Genomic DNA, 24,854 nt, shown 5'->3' with positions numbered 1-24,854 from the left:
GACATAAGTCATGAATTGTATACACCCCCTGTGATTGGCTCTTGCCTCTACAACTCCTATGTCCCCTTAATCACCAGGCCCCACTGATTCACATTTCCAAATTCCTGTCAGATCTTAGCATCTCGCCTGCCTCTGTTGTAGTTCAGGCTCTTATAATTCCTTGCTGGGATTATTATTTTTTAAAGATTGATTTATTTATTTGAAAGAGAGAGAGACAGAGGGGGAGGGGCAGCAGGAGAGAGAGAATCTCCAGCCGACTCCTCACTGAGCAAGGAGCCCTCCATCCCAGGACCCAGAGCCAAAATCAAGAGCTGCACGCTCAAACAACACAGGACCCAACACATAAGTGGTGGTAGAGAAATACATATTGAATGAGCGAGTGAATGAGTAAAACTTTGAGGAGAGAATGAGAAAGGTGTATGCAGAAAACAAGAAGATCAAAAACCTAAGAATTGTAAGCTCTATAGAAGTTTCATCTGCTTTGTGTTAGATTCCAGTGCTTAGACCCGGCACTAGGGAGAGCGCAATAAATATGTATACACTGATGGAAAAAGACTGCAGTAGGTCAAACCTATAACCAACTGGTCTAGTGTACGCTTGCCAGAGGTCAGGGTAAACCTGTTTGTCCATTTGTGCATTCATTCAGCAAGTATGGTGTTGACTGTGCCAAGTGCTGTGCCTGGAGCCCTGGGGAGCTACACCCACTCATTCTGTGAGAAAGGTACTCCATATATTCTCTTGTGCCAAACTCCTGAGGGTAGAAATGTAACCTAAACTCTCATCAGTTACCAGAGTGCAGGTATAGAAAATGAAGGGTCCTTACTTCGTGATTGCTAGAGTAGGACTTTGCTTTCTCTTCACAGAGGTGGAGTTTCTCTCGAGGAGGCTGGAATAGCGCTGTCTGCGGCAGCTTGTTTTGGATCTTCTTTCTAGGCGTTACGCTGACAGCTGCAACAATTTCATCTAGGTGACTGGATATGGGGGTTTCCTTGGATTCTTGCATATTTTTATATACATTGTCCTCTAATTTTTAAATAAGAAAATAAAGGTGTTAAGTGATAATTTCTGTACTTACTTATACAAATACACATTTTTCCTAGAGACTGAGGCTAGATCTAGGAAAATTTCAATACTCTACATGTGAGTTCTTTGAAATTAGTAGCACTCCATCCAAAAAGATCCTGAGAACTAGTATTAACTTCTTCGTAAAACTTTCAGGCTGATTTCCACTTTTAACTAAACCAAACATTCCTTGTTCACTAAAATATACATATTTATATATGTATTTTATATATGTATATACAGGAGAAATCAGGCAAGCCCAAACAACTCTCAAAGAACCCATATTAGATCACCTGAACCCCAACTAACCTTGAAGCAGTGAAAAAATGACTTATTAAACTTTTACTTCTTGTCAAGATGGGGTAATAGGGACCAGATTTATTCTCTTGCCTGAAATAGCCAACCAACCAACAAACACACAAAAACAAAAAACAACAACAACAAAAACTCCACACAGACAAAAATACTATGGAACAACGGTTTTCAAGAGACAGGATATCAGATTTGATCAATGGATAAAAGAAACAAAGTGAGACCCATGATTACCCCAGCTTATCACTTTGAGAAAGTTTCTAGGACATGCAAGGATTGGAAACACAGAAGTAACCAGGTAGACTCTCTGAGTTGAAGAACTAGAGCTGAGGATCTGGGGAGAACAAGGTAGCTAGAGTTCATAGGATAGCTTACTGGAGAGGATAGAGATGTACAGAGAGAGGATCCTGGAGATTAGCAGAGGGATCCTCACAATATGGGGAGAAAATACTGATCAGCATGTGTATAAGAAAAATACTTGAGTCTGGGGAAAGAATCCTTTAAGAATATTGAAAGGAACAGTGTCTGGCATTCACTCAGGGCTGGCAATGCCTGTCCCCACCAAACAGACTGGAAAACTCATAATTCATAATGCATTGGGTAAAGCACTCAGAAGGGTTTTGTTTCAGTAGTGTGAAATTATTACCCCTAGACTGAGCACTGCTTAGACTCACCTAACAAAGCGTAAAAATAAGACCTAAAAGGATCAGCCCATTTCTAAGTAACTTAACTGCCCCATAAGACAAAACTCAAGGATGTATAGGAATACAAAAACAGCTAGCATGCAACAAGGTAAAATTCACAAAGTCCGACATCCAATCAAAGATTACAAGGCATGCAAAGGGACAGGAAAACATGGGCCATAATGAGAATGATAATCAATGACTCAAAACCCAGAATTGACACAGATATTAAATTAGGAGAAAAGAGTACTAAAGTTGTTATTATAATTGCATTCCATATGCTTCAACAGTTAAGTAGAGACAGAAGATATAAAAAAGGCCCAAATTGAACTTCTAGATATGAAAAGTATATGTGAGATGAAAAATACACTAGATGGAATTAATGACAGATTAGATATTACAGATGAAAAGATGACTGAACTTGTAGACATAGCAATAGAAACCATCTAAAAAAGATCACGAGGGGCGCCTGGGTGGCTCAGTCGTCAAGCGTCTTCCTTAGGCTCAGGTCATGATCCCAGGGTTCTGGGATCGAGCCCCGCATCAGGCTCCCTGCTCAGCGGGAGGCCTGCTTCTCCCTCTCCCACTCCCCCTGCTTGTATTCCCTCTCTCATTGTGTCTCTCTCTGTCAAATAAACAAATAAAATCTTAAAGAAATAAAAAATAAAAAATAAAAAAGATCATGAGCTGTGAAACAACTTCAAATTGCCTAATATATATGTAATTTGAGTCTCTATAGGAAAGTAGATTGTAGCAGGGACAGAAAAAATATTTGAAGAAATAACAGCCCAAAATTTTCCAAATTTGAGTAAAAGTAAAGAGCTAGAGACCCAAGAAGTTCAGTGAACACTAAACACAAGAAACAGAGAAAACTACACCAAGACACATCATAAACAAACTGCTCAAAACCAAGGTAAAGAGAAAATCTTAAATGTAGGGGGAAAAACATATTAGTATGAAAAAATAAAGATACAGATGACAGCAGATTTCTTGGAGGAAAAAAGCACATGAGAAGGGAGTAAAACAACATACTTAAAGTATGGAAAGAAAAAATTGTCAAGCTAAAATTCTGCACCAGTGAAATTATCTTTCAAAACCAAAAACTGTAAGAATTAATCATCGCAGATTTGACTCTAATGTTCTCCACAAATTATTAAAGGAAGTCTTTCAGAAGGAAGGAACATGATAGCAAATGGAAATCTAGATCTACACAAAGGAATGAAGACAATGGGAATGATACTTACATGGGCAAATATGTAAGACTTTTCATATTACTTAAATCTCTTTAAAAGATAATTAACTCTTTTTAACAAAAAAATAATATACTGTGGGGCTTATAACATATGTATAAGTGAAATGTAGAACAGTAGCATAAAGGCTAGGGAGGAAGGAATGGAATTGTGAAGTTCTTACACTGTATGTGGAGTGGTATAATATTAATTGAAGGTAGACTTAGTCAGAGATGTATAGTATAAACCCTAAGTAACCATTAAAATAACCAGATAAAGAATTATAGGTAATATGCCAACAAAGGAGATAAAAGGACTCATAAAAACAATCCAGTAGAAACTCGAAAAAACTGGGGAAAGGGAAAAAAGAACATATGGGACAAATAGAAAATAAATAGCAGATGACAGACTTAAATCTAACTATATCAGCAATCACATTAAATGTAAATGGTCTAAACACCCTACTTAAGAAACAGACATTGCCAGATTGGATAAAAATGCAAAACCCGAGAAAGACAATTAGATTAAAGGTAAAATGATGGAAAACTATATACTAAAATTAATCAAAAGCAAAGTTGGATTGTCTCTATTAATATCAAAGTAAATTGTACAGCAAAGAATATTATCAGAAAAAAGGTCATTTATAATTATAAAAGGTCAATTAGTCAAGAAGATATAATCATTCTAAGTGTTTATACACTTAATAACAGTTTTGCAATACAGGACCCCAAACTGATGGAATTGTGAGGAGAAATAGATAAATCCTCAATTACAAGTCTGAGATTTAAATACCTTGCTCTTAATAGTTGATACACCAAATAGGCAAAAAATCAGTTAAGGATACATAAGACTTGAACTACATCATCAACCAACTTGATTTGACATTTACTAGAACACTCTACTCAAGGAGAGTAGAATAACATTCTTTTCAAGTGCACATGGACATTAACTAAGACAGGTTCTATTCTGGGTCATAAAACAAGTTTTAGTAAATTTATAAGGATTTAAGACACACAAAATATATTATATGACTACAAAGGAATTAAATTTTAAATCAATAACAGAAAGATACCTGGAAAACGCTCAAATATTTGGAAATTAAACAACACACTTCTAAAAAAAACCCCACAAAACCCAACCATGGTTCAAAGAGGAAATCAAAAAAGAAATTTGAAAGTAGTTTTAACTGAATGAATATAAACACAACACATAAGAATTTGAGAATGCCACTAAAGCAGTCCTTATGGAGAATTTTATGACATTAAATGCCTATGTAAGCAGAAAGTTCTCAAGTTCATGACCTTAGCTTTTACCTTCAGCAACTAGAAAAAAAGAGCAAATTAAATTCTAGGTAAACAGAAGAAAAAAATTAATAAAATAATAAAGCTCACCTCACAAATCAATGAAATAAACATAGAAAAACAATAGAGAAAAAGCAATGAAACCAAAATTTGATTTGCCCCTCTCCCCATGTAGATCCTTCAAACTCCAATTCTATTATTTACTACAGATAAGTTATTTCAAATTTCACCTTATTATCATTCACTCATCAAATATTTATTGAATTCTTACTATAAGCAATGCACTATGTGGAAAACAGTAATTCCTAGAAATGTAAAATCTAGCAGGAAAAAAGATCAGGTACACAACTACCATGATACTGATACTGGGTGGTAAAAAATGCTGGAAGAGCGGAATGTGGTAAGACTTCAGAAATAGGAACCATTACTGTTGTGGGAAATCGGGTTGCTTGGTTGAAAAGATTTTGAGAACAAGGACAGAGAGGAGAAAGCACCCCAAGCAGAGTGAATAATTACCAAGGGCTTAGAAGCGCAAGGTGAAATGGGTATATAGCTATCTGTGGGTGGTTCAGTTTGGTTGGTATGTGTCGGGGGTTGGGGACATGGATATAGAACAGCATATTTCAAACCAACCTCTCTAGTACACTAGACCTAGGAGACATTAATGCACCATCTATAAGAGAGGGTTATTGACAATGATGATCAAGTAAGCTGGTAAACACAAACATTGTTTCTACAAAAGTACGGTTCTACCATAAACATGGACAAGTTTTATTACCTCAAGTTTTCTCAAAGGCTTTAATGTCGTATAATTCCTTGTGAATATACCTCCGAGGGATATAGTATGCAATGCTTTCCCTAACTTTTTGGACCATGAAATCCTTTTCTGGGACACTCATTAAATCTTATGCAGCTGGTACTTTTTGAGCACTGTTTGGGAAGCCAGGAGGTAGAGGAAAACTGGAAGGCTGGAGCCAGGTTTAGAAGACATTGATTTTAGGCTAAGAATTTGATTGACTTTATTTGGCAGGTGGTGATGAGCCCCTGAAGGTTTTATCAAGAAAGAGAAATGAAAATACTGAGACTGATCTGTTAATTAGTAGACAAATATAATGGAAACTAGGGGGGCAAAGTGGCCACTGATTTTCAAACTTTAGATAGTCTCCTACCACCTTGATGACTGTTAGCGTATCTGTGTTCTGCCTACAATATTAACTTTTTCTTTAAGACTACAACTTTTTAAAAACCTAATACTTACTTCAGCTTCACCCTAATAAATAATCAGTGATATTATGGGTTTGATGTCATATTTTCTCCAATACACATTAAAATAAAAACAGAAGTATTAATATTTTAAAAGTTGGTCTGTGGGGGCGCCTGGGTGGCTCAGTCGTTAAGTGTCTGCCTTCGGCTCAGGTCATGATCCCAGAGTCCTGGGATTGAGCCCCACATCGAGCTCCCTGCTCGGCGGGAGGCCTGCTTCTGCCTCTCCCACTCCCCCTGCTGTGTTCCCTCTCTCGCTGTGTCTCTCTCTGTCAAATAAATAAAATCTTAAAAAAAAAAAAAAAAAGTTGGTCTGTGTTCCACCTAATATCACATTAGGCATCACCAATTGTAAACACTGCATACCTTGGGAAATTCTAAATTTGAGCAATGTCTGATGTCCATTTTTTTTTTAATTTTTTTTTATTTTTAAAGATTTTTATTTATTTATTTGGCAGAGAGATAGAGAGAGAGCACAAGTAGGCAGAGTGGCAGGCAGAGGGAGAGGGAGAAGCAGGCTCTCCGCTGAGCAGGGAGCCGGACGTGGGGCTCGATCCCAGGACCCTGGGATCATGACCTGAGCCGAAGGCAGCCGCTTAACTGACTGAGCCACCCAGGCGCCCCTCTGATGTCCATTTTTAACCATGATCCACCATCTAGAGAGATTTTATCAGGTTTTACTTTCTATAGTTTATATTCTGACAAAGTAGGCATTTTCCCTAAAAATAAAATTAGAATATTCTATATGCTTCTTAAAACTTCTCCCTAGAAATTCTGGGACCCTCTTCAATAAGTGGGTATGGTCCTGCAGCCACCCCTTACCACCAGTCAAATGAATCACTGAATATTGCACAGAATGAATTCAGGTGCACAGTAGAAGTGAGAAAGGAAGTGAAGGGAAGGATAAGAAGAATTACTGAAAGAAATAATTACAACTTGAGAGCTGCTTGGATGTAAAAATTAAAGAAGGGAGATAGTCAACACTGACTCTGACATTTTCATCCAGGAACTCCAGATAGGCATCAGCACGCTACGGCATGGGCCAAGTGCTGCCCACTGTTTGTTTTTATAAATAAAGCTTTCTTGGAACACAACACAATAATTTACATATTATCTATGGCCACTTTTGTACTACAACGGCAGAGGTGAGTATTTGTGACAGAAACCTTATCGCTCTCAAAGCCTAAATTGTTTACTGTCTGGCCCTTTACAGAAAAAGTTTACTGATCCCTAAGACACAGTGATGCCATGGACAGGAGTAGTGAGTAAAGCGGAATGGTCATTTTGATAAGACAATCAATTTGGTTTCCCAGGTCGAATTTGAGGCTGTGGGAGAAAATTTATATAAGAATGTCCAACTTAGAAGTTAGAAATATATTGGGTCACGCAGCTGGCTCAGTAGAGCATGTGATGCTTGATCTCAGGGTCTTGAGTTCAAGCCCCACATTGGGCATAGGGCTTACTTAAAAAAATTAAAAAAATAAAAAGTTGAAAATATATCACTAGTTCTGAGTGACATCTTTTTAAAGATCATATTTTTTTCCTCTCCTTTTTAAAACAATTAGTAACTTATTCCATGCCTACATACAAATAGGATTTGAGATGGCTAGAGGTGAGTGTTGGAGCAGTTAGACGGGACATAGTTACCAAGGTAAAGTGTGGCCACTCCTTAATAATCCAAAATAGAGCTTTACAGTTTAACCAAGAAGGAAGAAAGTGGGAGCTTTTCTTTCCTTCATGAAATAATATAGAATGAAAACATGAAAGAGGGAAGAAACTAGCTGAAGGCCAGGCTGTGAGAAAGTTACAGAGGCCAATCTATCCCAGCAAAACTCATTCCTGGGTAGCCCTTCAAAACGTGAAAGGCTAATCCTTCCATTCAACATCTAAGCTTTGCTTAAACCCCACTGTATAGAGACTCCGTGTTATCTCTGATGCCAAGATGGTGGCTGAGATTTTTTCTAATACGTTCTTGACTTAAGCTTTCTTTCTTTTCTATTCATTCCACTGGTTGATGATTTGATCATTTCAGTTAGTGTTGTGGTCTATAAAAAGAGCAGGAGATTGGGAGGGGGAATCTGTGATTCTAGAAGCTGCGCTGGCCCAACTACTCATGGAATTTGGGCAATACCAACAACTGATATTTATGTAACACTTTATGCTTTCCCATATTTTACCTTCTGTGGCCCTTACCACAGCCATGTGAGGTATGGAGGAAGGTATGATTTATCCCTATTTTATAACTGAGGACAATGAAGCTGACAGAAGCTAAATTACTTGTCCAATGTCACACAGGCAGAATCAGGACCTGGGTCTTCTAATAATTTGGTGGTTTCTCACCACATCATCCTGACTTTCCAATGAAAGTCTTTAGGGGGAAGCAAATACTCTTGCTTTGGAAACCTAAGACTGCATTTTAAAAAGTAATCATACGCTTTTATAACCAGGAAATGTGACCTCTTCAACAGATTTAACCACACTTTCTTATCTTCTACTTAGGGGAGGCAGAGATGAAATTTTAGAAGCTACCCAAGTAATATGTTCTGTAATATTTGCTATTCTGGGCCTTGAACCTAGTGCTAAACTTTGAAATTGAGCTGATTTTTCTTTCTTTTTCGGCTTAACTGTAAAAAGTGGTTTGTCTCATGTTGCCTATAATATTAAATCCTTAAAACAGCAATTATAATCCAAGCACTCACAGACTGGATCTAACTTGTACATGCTTTTTTTTTCCTTTTTGGCCAGAGAGTGAAAAAAATTAAGCGATTATTTTAAAATTAGAAGTTTTACAGACCTGTACCTCTGAAACAAATAATACATTATATGTTAAAAAAAAAAGAAGAAGAAGAAGAATAGCAGGAGGGGAAAAATGAAGGGGGGGAAATCGGAGGGGGAGACGAACCACGAGAGACTATGGACTCTGAGAAACAAACTGAGGGTTCTAGAGGGGAGGGCGATGGGGAGATGGGTTAGCCTGGTGATGGGTATTAAAGGGGGCACGTACTGCATGGAGCACTGGGTGTCATATGCAAATAATGAATCCTGGAACACTACGTCAAAAACTAATGATGTAATAATGTATGGTGACTAACATAACATAATAAAAAAAAGCTTCACATATGTGTAAAGATCTAGCTTTTGGGATTTCTGGCTTCCTATGAAAACTCAAAACACCTTCCACACTGGGCCCATGTCATCACCAGCAACACCAGCGAGCGGGGAATGGCAGAAGCCTTGAGGTGTCAGCAGCTACCGTTCCTACCGCTCCTGGACACGAGGCAGCAAAGTAATGGCCATTTGTCATTGCTCCTGTGTTGCTTTTTTTCTCATTGTAAAGAACCGTACCTGGTTCTTTACGTGGTGAAAGGCTGACATAAAGGGATGTGGTTTTCCCAGCCCCATGCCACTTGCCACTCATTTCCTAAATGTCATCTAACCTAAATTACCATCACTTACATAAAATTGTCAGATACATCACTATTTTATAACCACTAAGAATAGAACAACACCGCTACTACGAGATGACTGGCCATCAAATGTAACATGTACTCCAATTTCAGAGATGTTTAAACACCAAAATGTGCATCTCTGAGCCCATTCAATGAATCATGTTACCTGCCTGGCTTCTGGAAAGATTTGAACCCAGGACCTTGCTTTTAATTACGTGTCTGTTTCCACGTGTGTGCATCTTACAGTAACATCTGTAGCACAAAGGTTCACTTACTTGGAGCTACATGCTTATCAACAGCCACTTTTCTTTTCTTTGTAATAGCCATAGCTGGGGGTTAAATTTTCATTAGAAATCAGCCCAGGCCCCACACACCACCCTCTCCCTGCCAGCCTTGGGGAGAGCTTCCCAGGCCTCTCAATCAGCGCCCACAACTGCCAGTAAGACATATCCAATCAATTGATGCTATTCCTTCTGCCAGACCTGCCCAGCGGAATGCTGAAGCACATGATCAGCCTCAGATCAGAATGGGAGGGAGAAGTCTGAAGTGCGGTCTCAGTCTTCCATTTCCAAGAGGTGATGTTCAAAAACTTAGTAACGGGTATAGCAGGAGGACCAACCAATCTATATAGATGGCAGCTATGCTGGAACTAGGTTCGAAGGTCCCCTGCTGTTACAGGTGTTAACCATTAGGTGCTGACTTGTTGGGGGGATGTAGGGAGGCTTGAGGGAGGGGCAGGAGCCCCCAGGGCAGTGGCTCCTGGGAAATAACAACCATTGTGACTGTATGACAGTGTGCTAGTTAAAAAGCAACTTTGCCCATATGTAAGCTGAGGCATCAAAAAGCCATGAGATGGAAAAACATCCTAGAAGGATACAAAATACCAAAACCGAATTAAAAGGAAATAAAAAAATCTGAATAGAACCATAACAAGTAAATAATTTAACAATTTAAAATATTTACACAAAGCTAAGCCCAGGCCAAGATGGCTTCAGTGGTAGGGGCGCCTGGGTGGCTCAGTCGTTAAGTGTCTGCCTTCGGCTCAGGTCATGATCCCGGGGTCCTGGTATCGGGTCCCACATCAGGCTCCCTGCTAGGTGGGAAGCCTGCTTCTCCCACTTCCCCTGCTTGTGTTCCCTCTCTCTCTGTGTCTCTCTCTGTCAAATAAATAAATAAAATCTTTATTAAAAAAAAAAGATGGCTTCAGTGATAAATTCTACTAAATCTTTAAAGAAGTAATATGAATCTTTTGCAAACTCTATCTGAAAATAGAGGAGGGAATCCCTTCCAACTCATTCTGTGAGGCCAATATTATCCTGATACCAAAGCCAGACAAAGATGTAATAACACAATAAACCAATATCTTTATGACTGTAAACACAAAAAGTCCTCAACAAAATATTAGAAAACCAAATCAAGCAACATATAAAAAGGATTACACATTATGACCAAGGGGGATTTATCCCACGAATGTAAAGTCGGTTTAACATCTGAAATCACTAATGTAATACACCATATTAACAGAAGAGAGGGCAAAAACTGCATGATCATTTTAATAAACGCAGAAAAAAACATATGGCAAAATCCAACACCTACTCATGATAAAACTTCCTTAACCTGATAAGGGGCTAATAAAAACTTTAAAAAAACCTAATGCTAACATCACACTTAATGGTGTATGTTTGAATGCTTCTCTTTTAAGACTGAAAACAAGGCAAGGATGTTTGCCGTCACCACTTGTATTTAAGACTATAATGAATATTCTAGTCAGTGTAATAAAGCAGGAAAAAGAAATAAAAGGCATGCAGATTAGAAAGGAAGAAATAAAATTTTATTATTGGCATGATTTTATATGTAGAAAATTTTAAGAGAGACACCACACACACACACAAACACAGACCCCAAAACAAAATGAAAACAACAGCAAAATCCTACTAGAACTATTAAGCAATTTCAGCAAGGTCACAGGATACAAAATAAACAAAAATTGAATATCTATCAATCTGAAAATGAAATTAAGAAAACATTTCCATTCACAGTCGCATCAAAAAGAATAAAATACTTAGGAATACATTTCACAAAAGAAGTACAAAACTTTTACACTGAAAATTATATAACATTGCTGAAAGAAATCAAAGGAGACCTGAATGAGATACATTCTATTTTCATGGATTAGAAGCCTTAATATTATTAAGATAGCAATACCCCCAAGTTGATCTATAGATTTTATATAACCCCTATCAAAATCCCAGCTGCCTTTTTTTTTTTTTTTTTGCAGAATTAGACCTTAAATGTATATGGAACTGTAAAAGACCTAGAGTAGTTAAAACATTCTGAAAAAGAACGAAGCTGGAGGACTCACACTTCCCATTTTTAAAACTTACTACAAAGCTACAGTAATCAAAATAGTGTGGTACTGGCGTAAGGACTAACAAACAGATTAATGGAATAGGATTGAGAGTCCAGAAATAAACCTCTACATTTATAGTCAATTATTTTTTGACAAGAGTACCAGGTAATTCAATGGGGACAGAATAGTCCTTTTAATAAATGATGTTGGAACAACTGGATAGGTGCATGCAAATTAACAAAGTTGGGCCCCTACCTCACACCATATGCAAAAATGAACTCCAACTGGATTAAAGACCTAAAAGTAAGAGCTAAAACTGTAAATCTCTTAGGAAACAAAGGGCTATGTATGAGCTTGGGTTAGACAAAGATTTCTTATGTACAATACCAAAGGCACAACTGATAAAAGAAAAAGATAGATAAACTGGACTTCATCAAAATTAAAAACTTTTGTTGTTTCAAAAGACACCATCATGAAAGTTAAAACAACTCACAAAATAGGAGAATATATTTGCAAATATTTGTAGATATAGCACATATTTGATAATGGGATTTCAATGTAAAATATGTAACAAACACAATTCAATAAGACAAATAACCCAAGTAAACAATAGGCAAAAGATTTGAAAAGACAATTTACCAAAGATATATGAATGACTAATAAGCTCATGAAATGTTCAAAATCACTAGTCATTAGGAAAATGAAAATCAAAACTATAATGAGAACTACTTCACACCCACCAGAATGACTGTAATCAAAGAGACAGACAATAAGAAGCACTGGCAAGGATGTAGCAAAACTGGACCCCTCAAACACCACTCGTGGAAAGTAAAATTGTACAGTCACTTTAGAATGAGTAATTCCTCACAAAGTCAAACATACATACAATTACCCATAAATCAGCAATTCCATGCCTAGGTACATACCCAAGAGACTGAAAACACCTGATCACACAAAGACTTGTACACATCTTCATAGAAGCATTATTTTTTTTTTAAAGATTTATTTATTTATTTGAGAGAGTGAGAATGAGAGAGAGAGAGTACATGAGAAGGGGGAGGGTTAGAGGGAGAATCAGGCACCTCGCTGAGCAGGGAGCCCGATGCGGGACTCGATCCTGGGACTCCAGGATCATGACCTGAGCTGAAGGCAGTCGCTTAACCAACTGAGCCACCCAGGTGCCCCGAAGCATTATTTATAATAGCTAAAAGCTGAAAGCAATTCAAATGTCCATCAACCGGTGAATGGATAAACAAAATGTGGTATATTGTACATACGGCACAATGTTATTTGGCAGTGAAAAGGAATGTACTGGTACAAGCTACAACATGGATAAACTTTAAAAACTTTATGCTGTGTGAAAGCCAGATGCAAAGACCACATATTGTATGATGCCATTTACATTAAATGTCCAGAAAAGGCAAACCTATAGAAACAAAGTTTAATAGTGATTGCCTGGGCCTGGGTAGGAATAGGGAGTGCCTGCAAATGGGCACAAAGAATCTTTTTAGAGTGATGCAAATTTTCTAAAATTCGAATGTGGTAATACTTGCCCAACTTTGTAAATTTTCTAAAAAATCATTGAGTTGTAGCCTTAAAATGAGTGAATTTTATGGTATGTAAATAACACCTCACTAAAGCTATTAAAAATAGCTATGAAACCACAATGCAGTTTTATGTGTAATTCTGGCTTTTAAATATCTATGACTATAAGACTTTTTATTTATTTATTTATTATTTATTTTATTATTTTTCTTAAAGATTTTATTTATTCATTTGAGAGAGTGAGAGAGAGAGAGAGAATGAGTACGGGAGGGGCAGAGGGAGAAGGAAAAGCGACAACCTGCTGAGCAGGGAGCCCCACAAAGGCCTCCACCCCACGACCCATGAGATCATGACCTGAGCCAAAGGCAGGCGCTTAACTGAATGAACCACCCAGGCGCCCCTATAAGATTTTTCTAAGTTAGGTCAGCCCCAATTCCCAAAGATAATGTGGCTGGGCCTCCCAAATCTTGAAAACCAATCCTAAATTAATATTATGGTTCTATGAATAAATAGATCAAATGCATTAGTGCCTGGCACCTATTGGGCCTCAATAAATGTTTACTGGATGAACAATTAAACAATCTTCCTGGTGTGATTTTTCTCTCCAAATACCTCATACACCTGATACCTGAAACTCAGTTACTTAGGACAATTTTTTTTTAAACTAAAGAAAACTTAAATAAATGCAATGTCCCCAGAGGAAAACCTGCTAACAGTGGGTTGGGCAGGATTTGATGGGCTAAAATGAGGTAACATATTAACTCCTTCATGCTACTGACTCACTTGGTTTAGGAGTAGGGCTTGGGGAGTGGGAATGTGTGATTCACAGAGTGACTCAGAGATCCAAGCTGACCAAGCTTTAACAAACAGGAGTCACAGCAGACCAAGAGATTGGAAATCTGTGGATGATCTTTTCACCACCATTGGCCAGAAGTGACAGAGGCCACCTGTGCTAACATTTCTTTTTTTCTCTGCACTGCAGAGGGCTAGGATATACAGGGGAATAAAGAGATATTTGAGTAGATTTGATGAGCACTGCAGCCCACCACATCAGTCATCTGCAGCAGGGGACCCTGTCTCAGAGTTATTTGCCAGAACCAAAGATTCCTCCTTCTGGGTCCACCTAAGTAAGAACCACTGATCAACAACTTAGGATCCTTTGAAGCAAGTGTTGAGTCAGGAGACAAACACCCTGCTTCGTGTCTCTGAAGCACTCTGCTTTTTTTGGGGGGGCGGGGAGCTAATCCTTGATTCACTTTTATTTACTCAACACTAAGGAAAGTATCTGGTACATGGTGGCAACTCACTGAGTGTATGTAATTTAGTTTCATCTCAGAGAAACAGGTCAAGTGAAAGCCTACCATCCGAGTAAGAACTCCTCCCATCCTCCCATAGTGTTCTTCAATCATAAGGTTGTTTTTTTGCTTTTTTTGTTGTTGTTGTTGAAATTCCTTCAATTCAGTTAGATAGAACCAAGAAACACACTTAAATCCTAAGGCAAAAGGAGCAAGAACGGATCCAAGGTAAATAAATAACAATCATGGTTACTGTTAACTGCACCACCACTACCACCACACTTAGTAAAATTTGTATTTGTACCACTAAACAAAAAAAGAAGCTCAATGCTTTAGAAGAATACAAGGCAATGCCTTAACATTTGTTAGTCCACCACGGGAAAGTGAAGTTACTTGGATAAAATCTCTTATGAGTCTGCGACCAATCTGTACTTCATTATTTACAGTATTTAATCTTTTAATTTCCAGTCTCTGTTCTTGGAACCACCTTAATTTACATTATCAGTTTAATCTTTTCCCATTACTACTTTCATTAGGTCTCACTCCTGCTGAAAACCCAGGACCAAACCCTTTAATTCTGGCAATTTTGACTCTTCATGTAACTTCTTACGTCCTTTTTGCCTTAAAAAACAACAACAACAAACCAAGGGCCCAAATGAAGCCTGTGCTGCAGTCTGAACCAATTATTTTTTAAGCTTGCACATATTTGCTAACAACTCATCCATTACCTGGGATGCCACTTACCTTCTTTTTGATCTACTGAAACTTTGCCTATTGCTCAGGACTGAATTGGTCGTAAGCTCACTGTGAAGCTCGCCCTGAATAGTTCAGCTCACACTGATCTACACTCTTGAAGCACCTGTGGTCTACAATAGGCATCTATGCATCAAGAACTGTCCAGAAGGGGCGCCTGGGGGCTCAGTCGGTTAAGCAACTGCCTTCGGCTCAAGTCGTGATCCTGGAGTCCAGGGATGGAGTCCCACGTTGGGCTCCCTGTTGGGTGGGGAGCCTGCTTCTCCCTCTGGCCGTCCCCCCTCTCATTCTCTCTCTCTCAAATAAATACTTAAAAAAAACAAAAAAACTGTCCAGAAGTTTTGACTTAAATGTTTTGAGCCTCGTTTTCCCAGCTACAGTATGAGCTTGAGGGACTTAATTTTATTATTTTATATCCCCATATAACAGAAGTCATTCAAGAAATATTTATTGCATACCTACTATAAGTTATGCCCTGTAGAGATATAGATGTGCCACTAAGATTATTTGTTAGTTGAATCAATACCTGAAGAATCTTTAAGATGCTGTATTTTGGAATTTTATATTGGGCCGAGTCCTAAAAAAGTATTATGTTGCTATTTCAAATATAAGTTATTCTTGTTTATCAGTATTTTCCTGAACTTTCATGTTTTAGTTTTAATGAAAATCTCATTTTGAAAATATAAATGTTGGATTTCTTTTTTGAGAATTTATCCTTACGTTAATTACCTACTGATTCTGCTTCATATAACAATATTATGTTTTCCTTGGTCATTAGATTTGTCTCTGAATTTCCTAATCTACAAATATACAAAATTTGGATCCAAAGCTGATTCTAATGTTCTTTTCTATCTTCTGATAGATGAATTGTCTATTATGCTAGGTATAATATACAAAAAATACCCATTTTACTTAAAAATTACAATAATATTACTAAGTGTCCCTTTAAATTCGTATTAATGCAACAACAACAAACCACGGCTTTTTAGGGTATATAATAATCTATAATTATTCTTATTACCTTGTTCCCTTTACCATTCAAAAATCCACTGATTATTTGGAAATAACATTCTTCCAACCTCACCCTAAAAACCACTTTCTGAAAACTCCTCTTCCTGCCACTCTTAGATTGTGCCTGTATGTTAAATTCTCCTTTGACGCTTATTCCTTCAAAACTATCGAAAAACGGGAAAAGTTTCTTTAACTCTCAAATCTCTGTGTCGTAAAATCCTTTGTTAGATTTACCCCATATGCAGGAGAGGTTCTCCGTTTCCTTTTCCAGCGAATTACACAGTTGTCTCGGCAGCCTGATGTGCCAGTTTGGTTCCCGCTGTATCAGTTTGTGATTCTTTGTACAAATTAATAACCATGAAAAAGTCTAAAGCAGGGCAGTTCCAGAGTAAATTATAGCAGTCTTTTCCCGTCAAGCAATCTGGTACTTCGCAAAACCCCAGGCGAAGCATGAATGATAGAGCATGCACCAATAGGGAGTGGAGAACAGTATTTTGTCGAAGTTTGCAACCCAATCCTGGGGAGCCAGAGGTGGGAATTTTAAAATGGGGTTGTTTTTTTTCTTGGAATTTTCTTAAAGTGGTATCGCTGCCTGTTGATGTTAAAGTTTGTCAAAGACTGCAAAATCGCTAGCTTAAAGAATTTTGAGTGACTGTTTTGAGTGAAGCAAGATGTGAAAATAGACACACATTCAAATGGCCATTCTGACACATAGAATCACGTGGCTATTTTTGTGTCAGTTTCAGGGGCGTAGAAGTCATTGTAAGATGATTCATTTTTTATGATCAAACATCAGATGTTAAATTAATGCGTTAAAGTATTTCATGTTTTTAAGAAATGAAAACTACGTGGCTAACATTGATTGCTTTAAAATTTCGTCATTCTATTGTTAATCATTTGGGGGTCACTTTCCAATATTAGGAGCAAGTTTTATCATTTGGGTCGATCCTTAACACCCTATTTTTGTTTTTACACAAACTGTAGGTTTCCTCATTATAAGCCTAGCAAAAAGTTCTTAAGTACTACAAATTCTTAGGTATTTAGAAATGTGTATCAAAGTTCTTAGAGCTACATGACATTCCCCATGCCATATACTTCAGTAACTTCTGAAGACCAGGTTTAATAAATAGGGAATTAGTATTTCATTATAACTCGTATCTTGTTTTGGAGTAGGTGTTATTCTTATTTAGTATAACTCTGCTTTTTAGATTATTCATCTCTAACAGTAATTAAATAAACCAACGGGAAACTAGTTATAAAGTCAAGGTTGCTTGACAATGCATCACTAATAAATTAACAGCAAGCTTTTCAAAGAACAATGACAGCAGTTTCATGAGAGGAAGTTTAAAAAACTCTTCATCTCAGAAAGTTGCCATCTTAACAAAATATTTAAAAAATAAAATTGTTTTTAAAATGTTCCCTAACAGGGCGCCTGGGTGGCTCAGTTGGTTAAGCGACTGCCTTCGGCTCAGGTCATGATCCCGGAGTCCCGGGATCGAGTCCCGCGTCGGGCTCCCTGCTCGGCAGGGAGTCTGCTTCTCCCTCTGACCCTCCCCCCTCTCATGCTCTATCTCATTCTCTCTCAAATGAATTAAAAAAAAAAAAAATCTTTAAAATGTTCCCTAACAATGTTTGGAATTCTTTTCTTTTTACCAGTATAAAGCTCTCTTCCTTTGATGTCTCCTTCCGCTGACATAGGAATTTTCGTCTTAAAGAAATATTTATTGACGGCCTACTCGGTCACGCTAGGAACTGAGGTAATATTTAACTTACTAAGCTGTTATTGCCCTTTTAAGCGATCGTTTCTCACAATAGACCTCAGGTATTTCAAGAGTAGAGACTAGATTACCCGCCTCATCTTTGGAACAAACCAGTCAGCGCGCACAGTGAGCCCTTAAATCCCATGCTTAGGCTCACCACCTGATACTAACCTTGGCCATATGACATAAACCCACCAGACCTCAGCTTTTCACTCGTTAAACGAGTATAATAATAGTACCTGTGTCATGAGATTGCTGTGAGGATTTAGTGAGAATATGCACAGCTCTTAGAACGCTCCCTGGTACACAATAAGCGCTCGGGTGTTATTATTGTTGGGGTGACTCCCCAATATGTACAATGAATGAGAGCGGGAGTGCCTGAATGAATGTATGAATGAAAGAACACATCAGTTATTGGCCATTCCCGAGGTTGGAGCAGGCCAAATAGAACCCTCTAAGAGCAAAACAAAAGCCTGCTATCAAAAGAGCAAAACTCCGGCTGCAACCGGAAGCCAAGTTGAGCGGGGGGCGGGGCCAGTCTGGAGGAAGCCGCGCTCTTGGCCAATAGGCACATCGCTTTGAAAACGAACTTCTCGTCCGTGCAGTTTTGAAACCGCGAGAACAGGCACGACTTATCGCGATGCTCCGTCTTTCTCTCCGCAGCTCCCTCTGCCCCCACTCTCCGCCGTGCGGGTTCCGCCCCGTCCCGCCCCGCCCCGCCCCGCCCCCCGCCGTCCGCGCCTCGCCCCGCCCCCCCGGCTCCCCGCCCCTCCCGCAGACCCTCGGCTTGCAGTTCAGCGCCGCCTGCGCCCCAAGTGCTGGCTCCGCCGGCGCCGAGGTGAGTGCGGCCGCCTGTCGCGTCGGGTGGCTCGCGTGGCTAAGGGCCCCCCCCCGGCCCGGTCCCTGGCCAGCACGACGGGTCCGGCAGAAGCGTCGGGGCAGCGGCGAGTGGTCCCTGGCCCGAGCGGGCCCGTCCCGGCCTCGGGTCGCCATAGCTGCCGGGCCCTCCCCGCCCTCCGTGGCCGGAGAATCCCGATACCGGGTCTGTGAAATCCCTGCCCCCGGGCTCGCTTCCAAACTGTAACGACCTTAGTGTTTGGTTAACTCGGGCAAAGCGGCAGGTGTTTTGCTTCAGACTTACTGAGAAAACAACCTTTTACAAATGCTTTTAGTGTACAGTTTTTAATTCTCGAATCTCCAATGTTAGGAAATTGGAGTGGGTATTGTACTGAATTAAATACGGAAGTCAGTTTGAGGGGCTTTACTTTTACACACACCTGCTTAAAATGTATGTAATTTTCTTAAGGTGGGAGGGTCTGTCTCTTTGTTTTAAACAGTAAAGTGGCTTGGTGTTTACATGTCAGAAAACTTATGGAGGTTCTGTTGAATATGTTTAGTTAATATTGTTAAGTATACCATTTATCTTTAACTGTAGATAAGAGGTAGCGAAGGGAATTTATGTAAGAAAATTACCCATCCTGGTAAGGGCTGTATATTGCCATTGAATGCGTTTTGGAAAACCATTAGCATTATTTATTATTGGCAGCTTTCAGATTTCATTTGTGTAGATTTTATCTCCCAAACTGCCTTGGTAGCCAGATGCATTTTAACAGGGTGTAATGATGTTTTAAAGGCAGCCCATTCCCAGCCTTCAGGATTCAGAAGAAAAACAATTAGGTTACACTAAATTCTCTTCCTGGATCTTCCATCAGTGAGTGGATTTTGGATATAATTTTGCTTTGTAGTCTTACATTTGTATAAGCCTTACCTACCACTTAAATGATGATGGGGAGAAACACAGGCCCCATTGAAGTACCTGAAAGGCTATATTGTAAAGGCAGGGCACCCGCTTTGGAGTTGGTCCACCTGGGTTAGAATTCTGGCAAGTTACCCTCTGAGAAACTGCTTCCTTACCTATAAAACAGGCTAAATACTGTCTATCACAATGCAGAGTTGTACGGATTAGGGATCTTTATGGTACATAGCAAGCACTTGGGATATAGTATCTACAAGATGACCATAGATTACAGAGTGAAAAATATCTACCTTGTAGTATTACATGTCCTACTTTCATCCACTCCTCAGCTGTTTGAGGGCCTGCTTTGTGCTAGATACTGTGCACAGGCAGGTATACAAGAGTGAAGAAAGCAAGATCTCTGCCCTCAGGAGCTTACGGTCTCTTGGCTAGTTTGGCAATAGACGGGTACACCAATAAATATTTAGATTACAGATTGGGAGGAGCCCTACATATAAAAGAAATAGGTTTCTCTGAAAGAATAACAGGAGAATAGTTTCGGATAGGGAAGTGATTTTTACTTAGAAACTCAGAGTTAACGGGACAGTGCTTTCCAGGCTAAATGAGAGCAGCAAGTGGTGTGAAGAGTTCGGCTCTTGAAAGAGACTGGAAAAAAGGCCTAGAAAAGCCCAGGAGCTTGATGAGAAGCCAGGGAGGGTGCTGCCCGATAAGGCTGGAGAGGTAGGTGCATGGGGCCAGATTGTGAGGAGCCCTCAGTGCCTGGTGAGAGTTTGATTTTCTAAAAAAGCTTTTGAAGGCTGTATTTAGTTGATATGTGTGCACTAGGGAGTGAGTTTACCTGAGAGAGGTATGGGATTTACTGTATTTAATTAAAGGCTCCCTGCTAACTGATTAAGGTATTAGAATATGACTAGAGTGGACACCAAGAGACCGGTAATACAGATGGCCAGGCAGGAGGTGACAGTGGCTTTTGGCTGGTGGGAAACATGGGATGGATTTGAGATGTATTTCGGAGCTGGAAACCACCAGCTTTAAGACAAATTGGAGTGGGCAGATGCAGGACAGGATGGAATCATTCATGACTTCCAGCTCTTCGGCTTACACAGCTAGGTGGTTAGAGGTGTGTGCCATTAATTGAGATGAGAAACACTGGGGAGAATTCGGATTGGTGATGCAAATCAAAATGTGTTAAGTTTGAGGCACTTGTGAGACTTCTAACCTGCTTCAAGTTTACTACTTGAGTGAATTGTAACCCAGGAAACTTCTCTTTCCACACAGAATCATTGATATTATTTCTAGTTTAGTTCCCCTTTGCTTTACAGGTGAGAGAATTAAGATGTAGAAAGATTGAGTATGTTGCTCAAAGTCACATATGTCTCATAAAAATAGGTAGGTGTGTAGGTAGAATCAGTATGGGAAAGTTTTGAATTCTCATGTTGCATTGGGGATATTACTGACTATTCCATGTTGTCTGCTCTTTTAGATAAAATGGCAAGTACTTTCTTATTAGCTAGGAGTTGGAGTTTGGAAATAATAGAAAATAACCAAAAAAGTTATCAAAACTGCTTATCAAAAGCTTGTTACTACATTTTGCACTAACTTGGTGTTAATTCCCAGTGAAAATAGTTTTTCTTCAGAAAAAAAAAAAATTCTCTTTGAAAGGTACTTTCTGTTGGGGAGTTTGAGAAAGGATGCCCTGGAAAATGAGAGTAGAGTCATTGAACAAAGCTCAACTTTTTAGTGTTTTCACATTTCCTTAGTATCCTGTGGAGTCCTTTGAGTCTATGTATGTAAAGAATCCAGGCTTTAAAATAACTGGACAGCCTCTTTACCCCAAGGGGGGAAAAAATCCTTGCTTTTATCCCTTATGAGCTCTTTGACCTTGGACAAATTATTGAAGCTCTGAGTTTGTTTCTTCTTATGTTAAGTGATTGTGAATGAAGTTTGTTTCTGCTCTGTGCCTAGTTGATAAGATGGCAAATGTTATTTCTCTTCCTACCCTGTCACTTTCAGAGCTAGGAGGGAATTTAATCTGTTCTGGGTTCTGGACTTTACCAATAAATTGCTATCTCCATTGTTTTTATGTTAGGCAACTGAGGCCTGGAAAGATTGTAATAATACAAGGTTCTTATTTCCTAGTCAGTATTTCTTCTTCCATTGAAATAATAAAACCATATGTTCTTGGACATGCTTCTTTACTACTTCTGATAATCTACAAAGCTAGGAAGAAAGAAAAAAAAAACCAAAGAGATAAAAGAAAGAGAAAATTAGAATATAGGACAATATACTAAGAAATGAAGAAAATGAAGCTGTCAGTGTGATCTAGATATATTTTATATGTGTTTATCAATATTTTTGAAATACCTTAAGCTAAACATAAAATGAGGTAGTTCAAGAAGGAAATGGGTTTGCTATATCTGATTTTTCAGCTTGCTTTGGTTGCAGGTTATGAAACTGGTCTGTGTTCTGTTCGGCATTCCTGTCTCAAATTCAAGACCTATTTTTTTCAGTTAGGACTGTTGCTGCTAAGTGCTAAGTAAGCTTAAATAGTGAGGGCATTTTTAATAGTTGCTCATTTTAATCTAAATATGTGTGACAAACTTAGTTGTTAGAAAAGAAAAATACAGGCATTGAATGTGTAATTCTCTTTTTAATGTCTGCAAATAGCTATATGTGCTAACTGGTTTATTTGGTAATGCATATGAGCAGTATCATAATTATTCAATTTTCTTGTTCTCTTTAGAAATGGACCAATTTTGACAAGATGTAGTGCTGCAGTGTGCCTGATGGGATATATTCAGTCATGGCATCTGAACTCTGTAAGACGATCTCTGTGGCAAGGCTGGAAAAGCACAAGAATTTGTTCTTAAATTATAGGAACCTGCACCATTTTCCATTGGAGTTACTGAAAGATGAGGGACTACAGTACTTGGAGAGGCTCTATATGAAAAGGAACTCCCTTACAACCTTGGTACAGTATTATATTGCATTTAAAAAAATCATTTATAATGTGGGCTTGACCAAGATATAGTTTACATATCCTAAGATATTCAGAGCAAGATGTACATCCCCTCTTGTTATATAAACAGGTGATAAAAATGCAAATACAGGGGGTTCTCATTAGCTGAGGATTCATTATCCAAGTCCCTGCAGTATAGGGTTGTGGGAAGAGTTGTATAGGAAAGCAAAATATTCAGTAAATGTACCACTCATAGAATTAGTCTCCATTCCAAAACCCCACTTCACTTAGCCTGTGCATCTCTCTTTGCTGTTTTTGTGTGATAAGCTTCCTAGATGATTTTTGGATGTTACCATATCCAGTGGACCAGTTAAAAAGTAAAGAAGAGAAAGGCCAACATAGATGAATGACCCTGAGTTAGAGGCATTTAAAAAGAGATGATTTGAAGATTAAAATATTAAGACAGGCATTTGGGAAGCTTGATGTAGCCTTTCTCTTTGGGGGGAAAAAAACATAACAGAAACATCCTCCCAAACCAAAAAACCTTTATGATTGCACTGTGAAAATCAAGTGATGTTGAATTGGACTATCGTCCAGTTTGTTGAAAAAATTTTTGCCACAGAGGCAACATTTGATTCACTCTTCATGTTGTAAGAATAAGCAGATAGTTATCATTATAACCTGATTTTTTATTACATATAGGACTTTATTAAATATTTTATTACATATAAGATTAAGTTTTATTACGTATCAGATTAAAAAAACTATTTAAAATTTTTTTCAAGAGAATGTGTTACTCTGGTCTTATTCCCACTCTTACTATAAAATTTGGTCTCTGGTTTAAATGTATGTGCTTTATGTGGTCTTTTCTGGTTATCACTTAACCTCATTTGAGTCTTACACGTGAATTCTTATTCTTACTCCTTTTATGATGACTTGTTTCTTTGTGAACAGACCTATTTTTCATTTCCTTCTCTATATTGGACCATCCCAAATATCTGAAAGTATGCCTTACTGGCTTCATTTAGATGGAGTGTTTTTGTGGAAAAGTTTTATTTAATCTATCTAAAATACCTCCAATGAGTAGAAAACATAAAATTTGTTTATCTTTGCTGTATCTGATAGTAAATGGAAATACGCCTTTCATTTTTAGTGTTTGGCATTTTGGCGTATATGTTATTTTGAGTGCCTAGTTAAGTTTTTTTAAAGTAGATTTTTCAGTTTTAAAATTCTAATTATCTTACTAATCAAACTTTAATAACACAATTATAGTAATCCTTTTAGCAAAATCATCATTGCATGAGGTGAAACCACATTTACTAAGTGTTTTTCCCCCCCCTTTGAGGAAGAAGTGTTGTGAGAAATAAAATTTGTCAAGGATTATAGCCCAGATTTTCCCTTGTTTGTTACTGATGTACAAAGGAAAAGTTGTGAGTGCATTATTTCTTAACTCTTAGTCAAAGTCCCCTGGAGTAGAGTTTGTTCAAAGAAATCAACCTTTGTTTATAAAAGTTACAGTGAGCTTTTGGTTTTGTGGCACTTAGCCGCAGTTTTCAATTTATGAAAATATTCGGGTATCAGCTCTACAGTTGTAACCGATAATTCATAATGGCTCACAAGCACACACTTCAAGTTCATGCTTTGCCACCTTTTTGTCCATCAGAGATTAAATTGTTGCATATATTTACAATGATAGGTGTATGTGTTTTATTTGAATGCCTTTTAATGAGCTGGAGCATTTGGTTCATGTGTATCAAAGAGCTTTTTAATTGTAGAGGGTTGGGGCGCCTGGCTCAGTCGTTAAGCGTCTGCCTTCAGCTCAGGTCATGATCCCAGGGTCCTGGGATCGAGCCCCGCCATCGGGCTCCCTGCTCCGCGGGAAGCCTGCTTCTCCCTCTCCCACTCCCCCTGCTTGTGTTCCCTCTCTCGCTGTGTCTCTCTCTGTCAAATAAATAAATAAAAATAAAAATAAAATCTTAAATTGTAGAGGGCTATACAGGTATCAGGGTGGTAGGGCTCGTAGCAGCCCGGCCATCCCATTCCCTGACGCTACTGATACCCAGTATAGCCTAGGAGTGGCTTACCACACAGGTTTTGAAAGCAGATGAAGTAATACTTACCCTAGA

At 38.5% G+C, this 24,854-nt stretch overlaps 2 protein-coding genes across 6 annotated transcripts in view; one reads left to right on the top strand and one right to left on the bottom strand.

Moving 5' to 3' along the window:
* TTC23 (tetratricopeptide repeat domain 23) overlaps positions 1-16,691 on the bottom strand; it is a 95,944-nt gene extending 79,253 nt beyond the window's left edge. The window contains exons 1-3 of one of the 4 annotated variants that reach the window (XM_035024040.1): positions 16,264-16,691; positions 14,556-14,686; positions 824-1,023 (exon numbers count right to left, since the gene is read on the bottom strand). In XM_035024040.1, the coding sequence (XP_034879931.1) occupies positions 824-1,003 (180 nt within the window). In that variant the 5' untranslated portion in view covers positions 1,004-1,023; positions 14,556-14,686; positions 16,264-16,691. The remainder of the gene's footprint in view (positions 1-823; positions 1,024-14,555; positions 14,687-16,263) is intronic. The other 3 variants (XM_035024041.1, XM_035024042.1, XM_035024039.1) reach the window with 3 other exon arrangements.
* A 2,075-nt stretch (positions 16,692-18,766) lies between these two features.
* The window catches only part of LRRC28 (leucine rich repeat containing 28), a 165,611-nt gene continuing 159,523 nt past the window's right edge, over positions 18,767-24,854 (top strand). For both annotated transcript variants that reach the window (XM_035024037.1, XM_035024036.1), the window contains exons 1-2: positions 18,767-18,851; positions 22,513-22,740. In XM_035024037.1, the coding sequence (XP_034879928.1) occupies positions 22,573-22,740 (168 nt within the window). In that variant the 5' untranslated portion in view covers positions 18,767-18,851; positions 22,513-22,572. The remainder of the gene's footprint in view (positions 18,852-22,512; positions 22,741-24,854) is intronic.

Source organism: Mirounga leonina, unplaced genomic scaffold (assembly GCF_011800145.1).
Source record: "Mirounga leonina isolate KUSES-001 unplaced genomic scaffold, KU_Mleo_1.0 Mir_178, whole genome shotgun sequence".
NCBI classification, from domain to species: Eukaryota; Metazoa; Chordata; class Mammalia; order Carnivora; family Phocidae; genus Mirounga; species Mirounga leonina.
The sequence above is the reverse complement of the archived record's forward strand: the minus strand, read 5'-3'. Positions and strand labels throughout refer to the sequence as shown.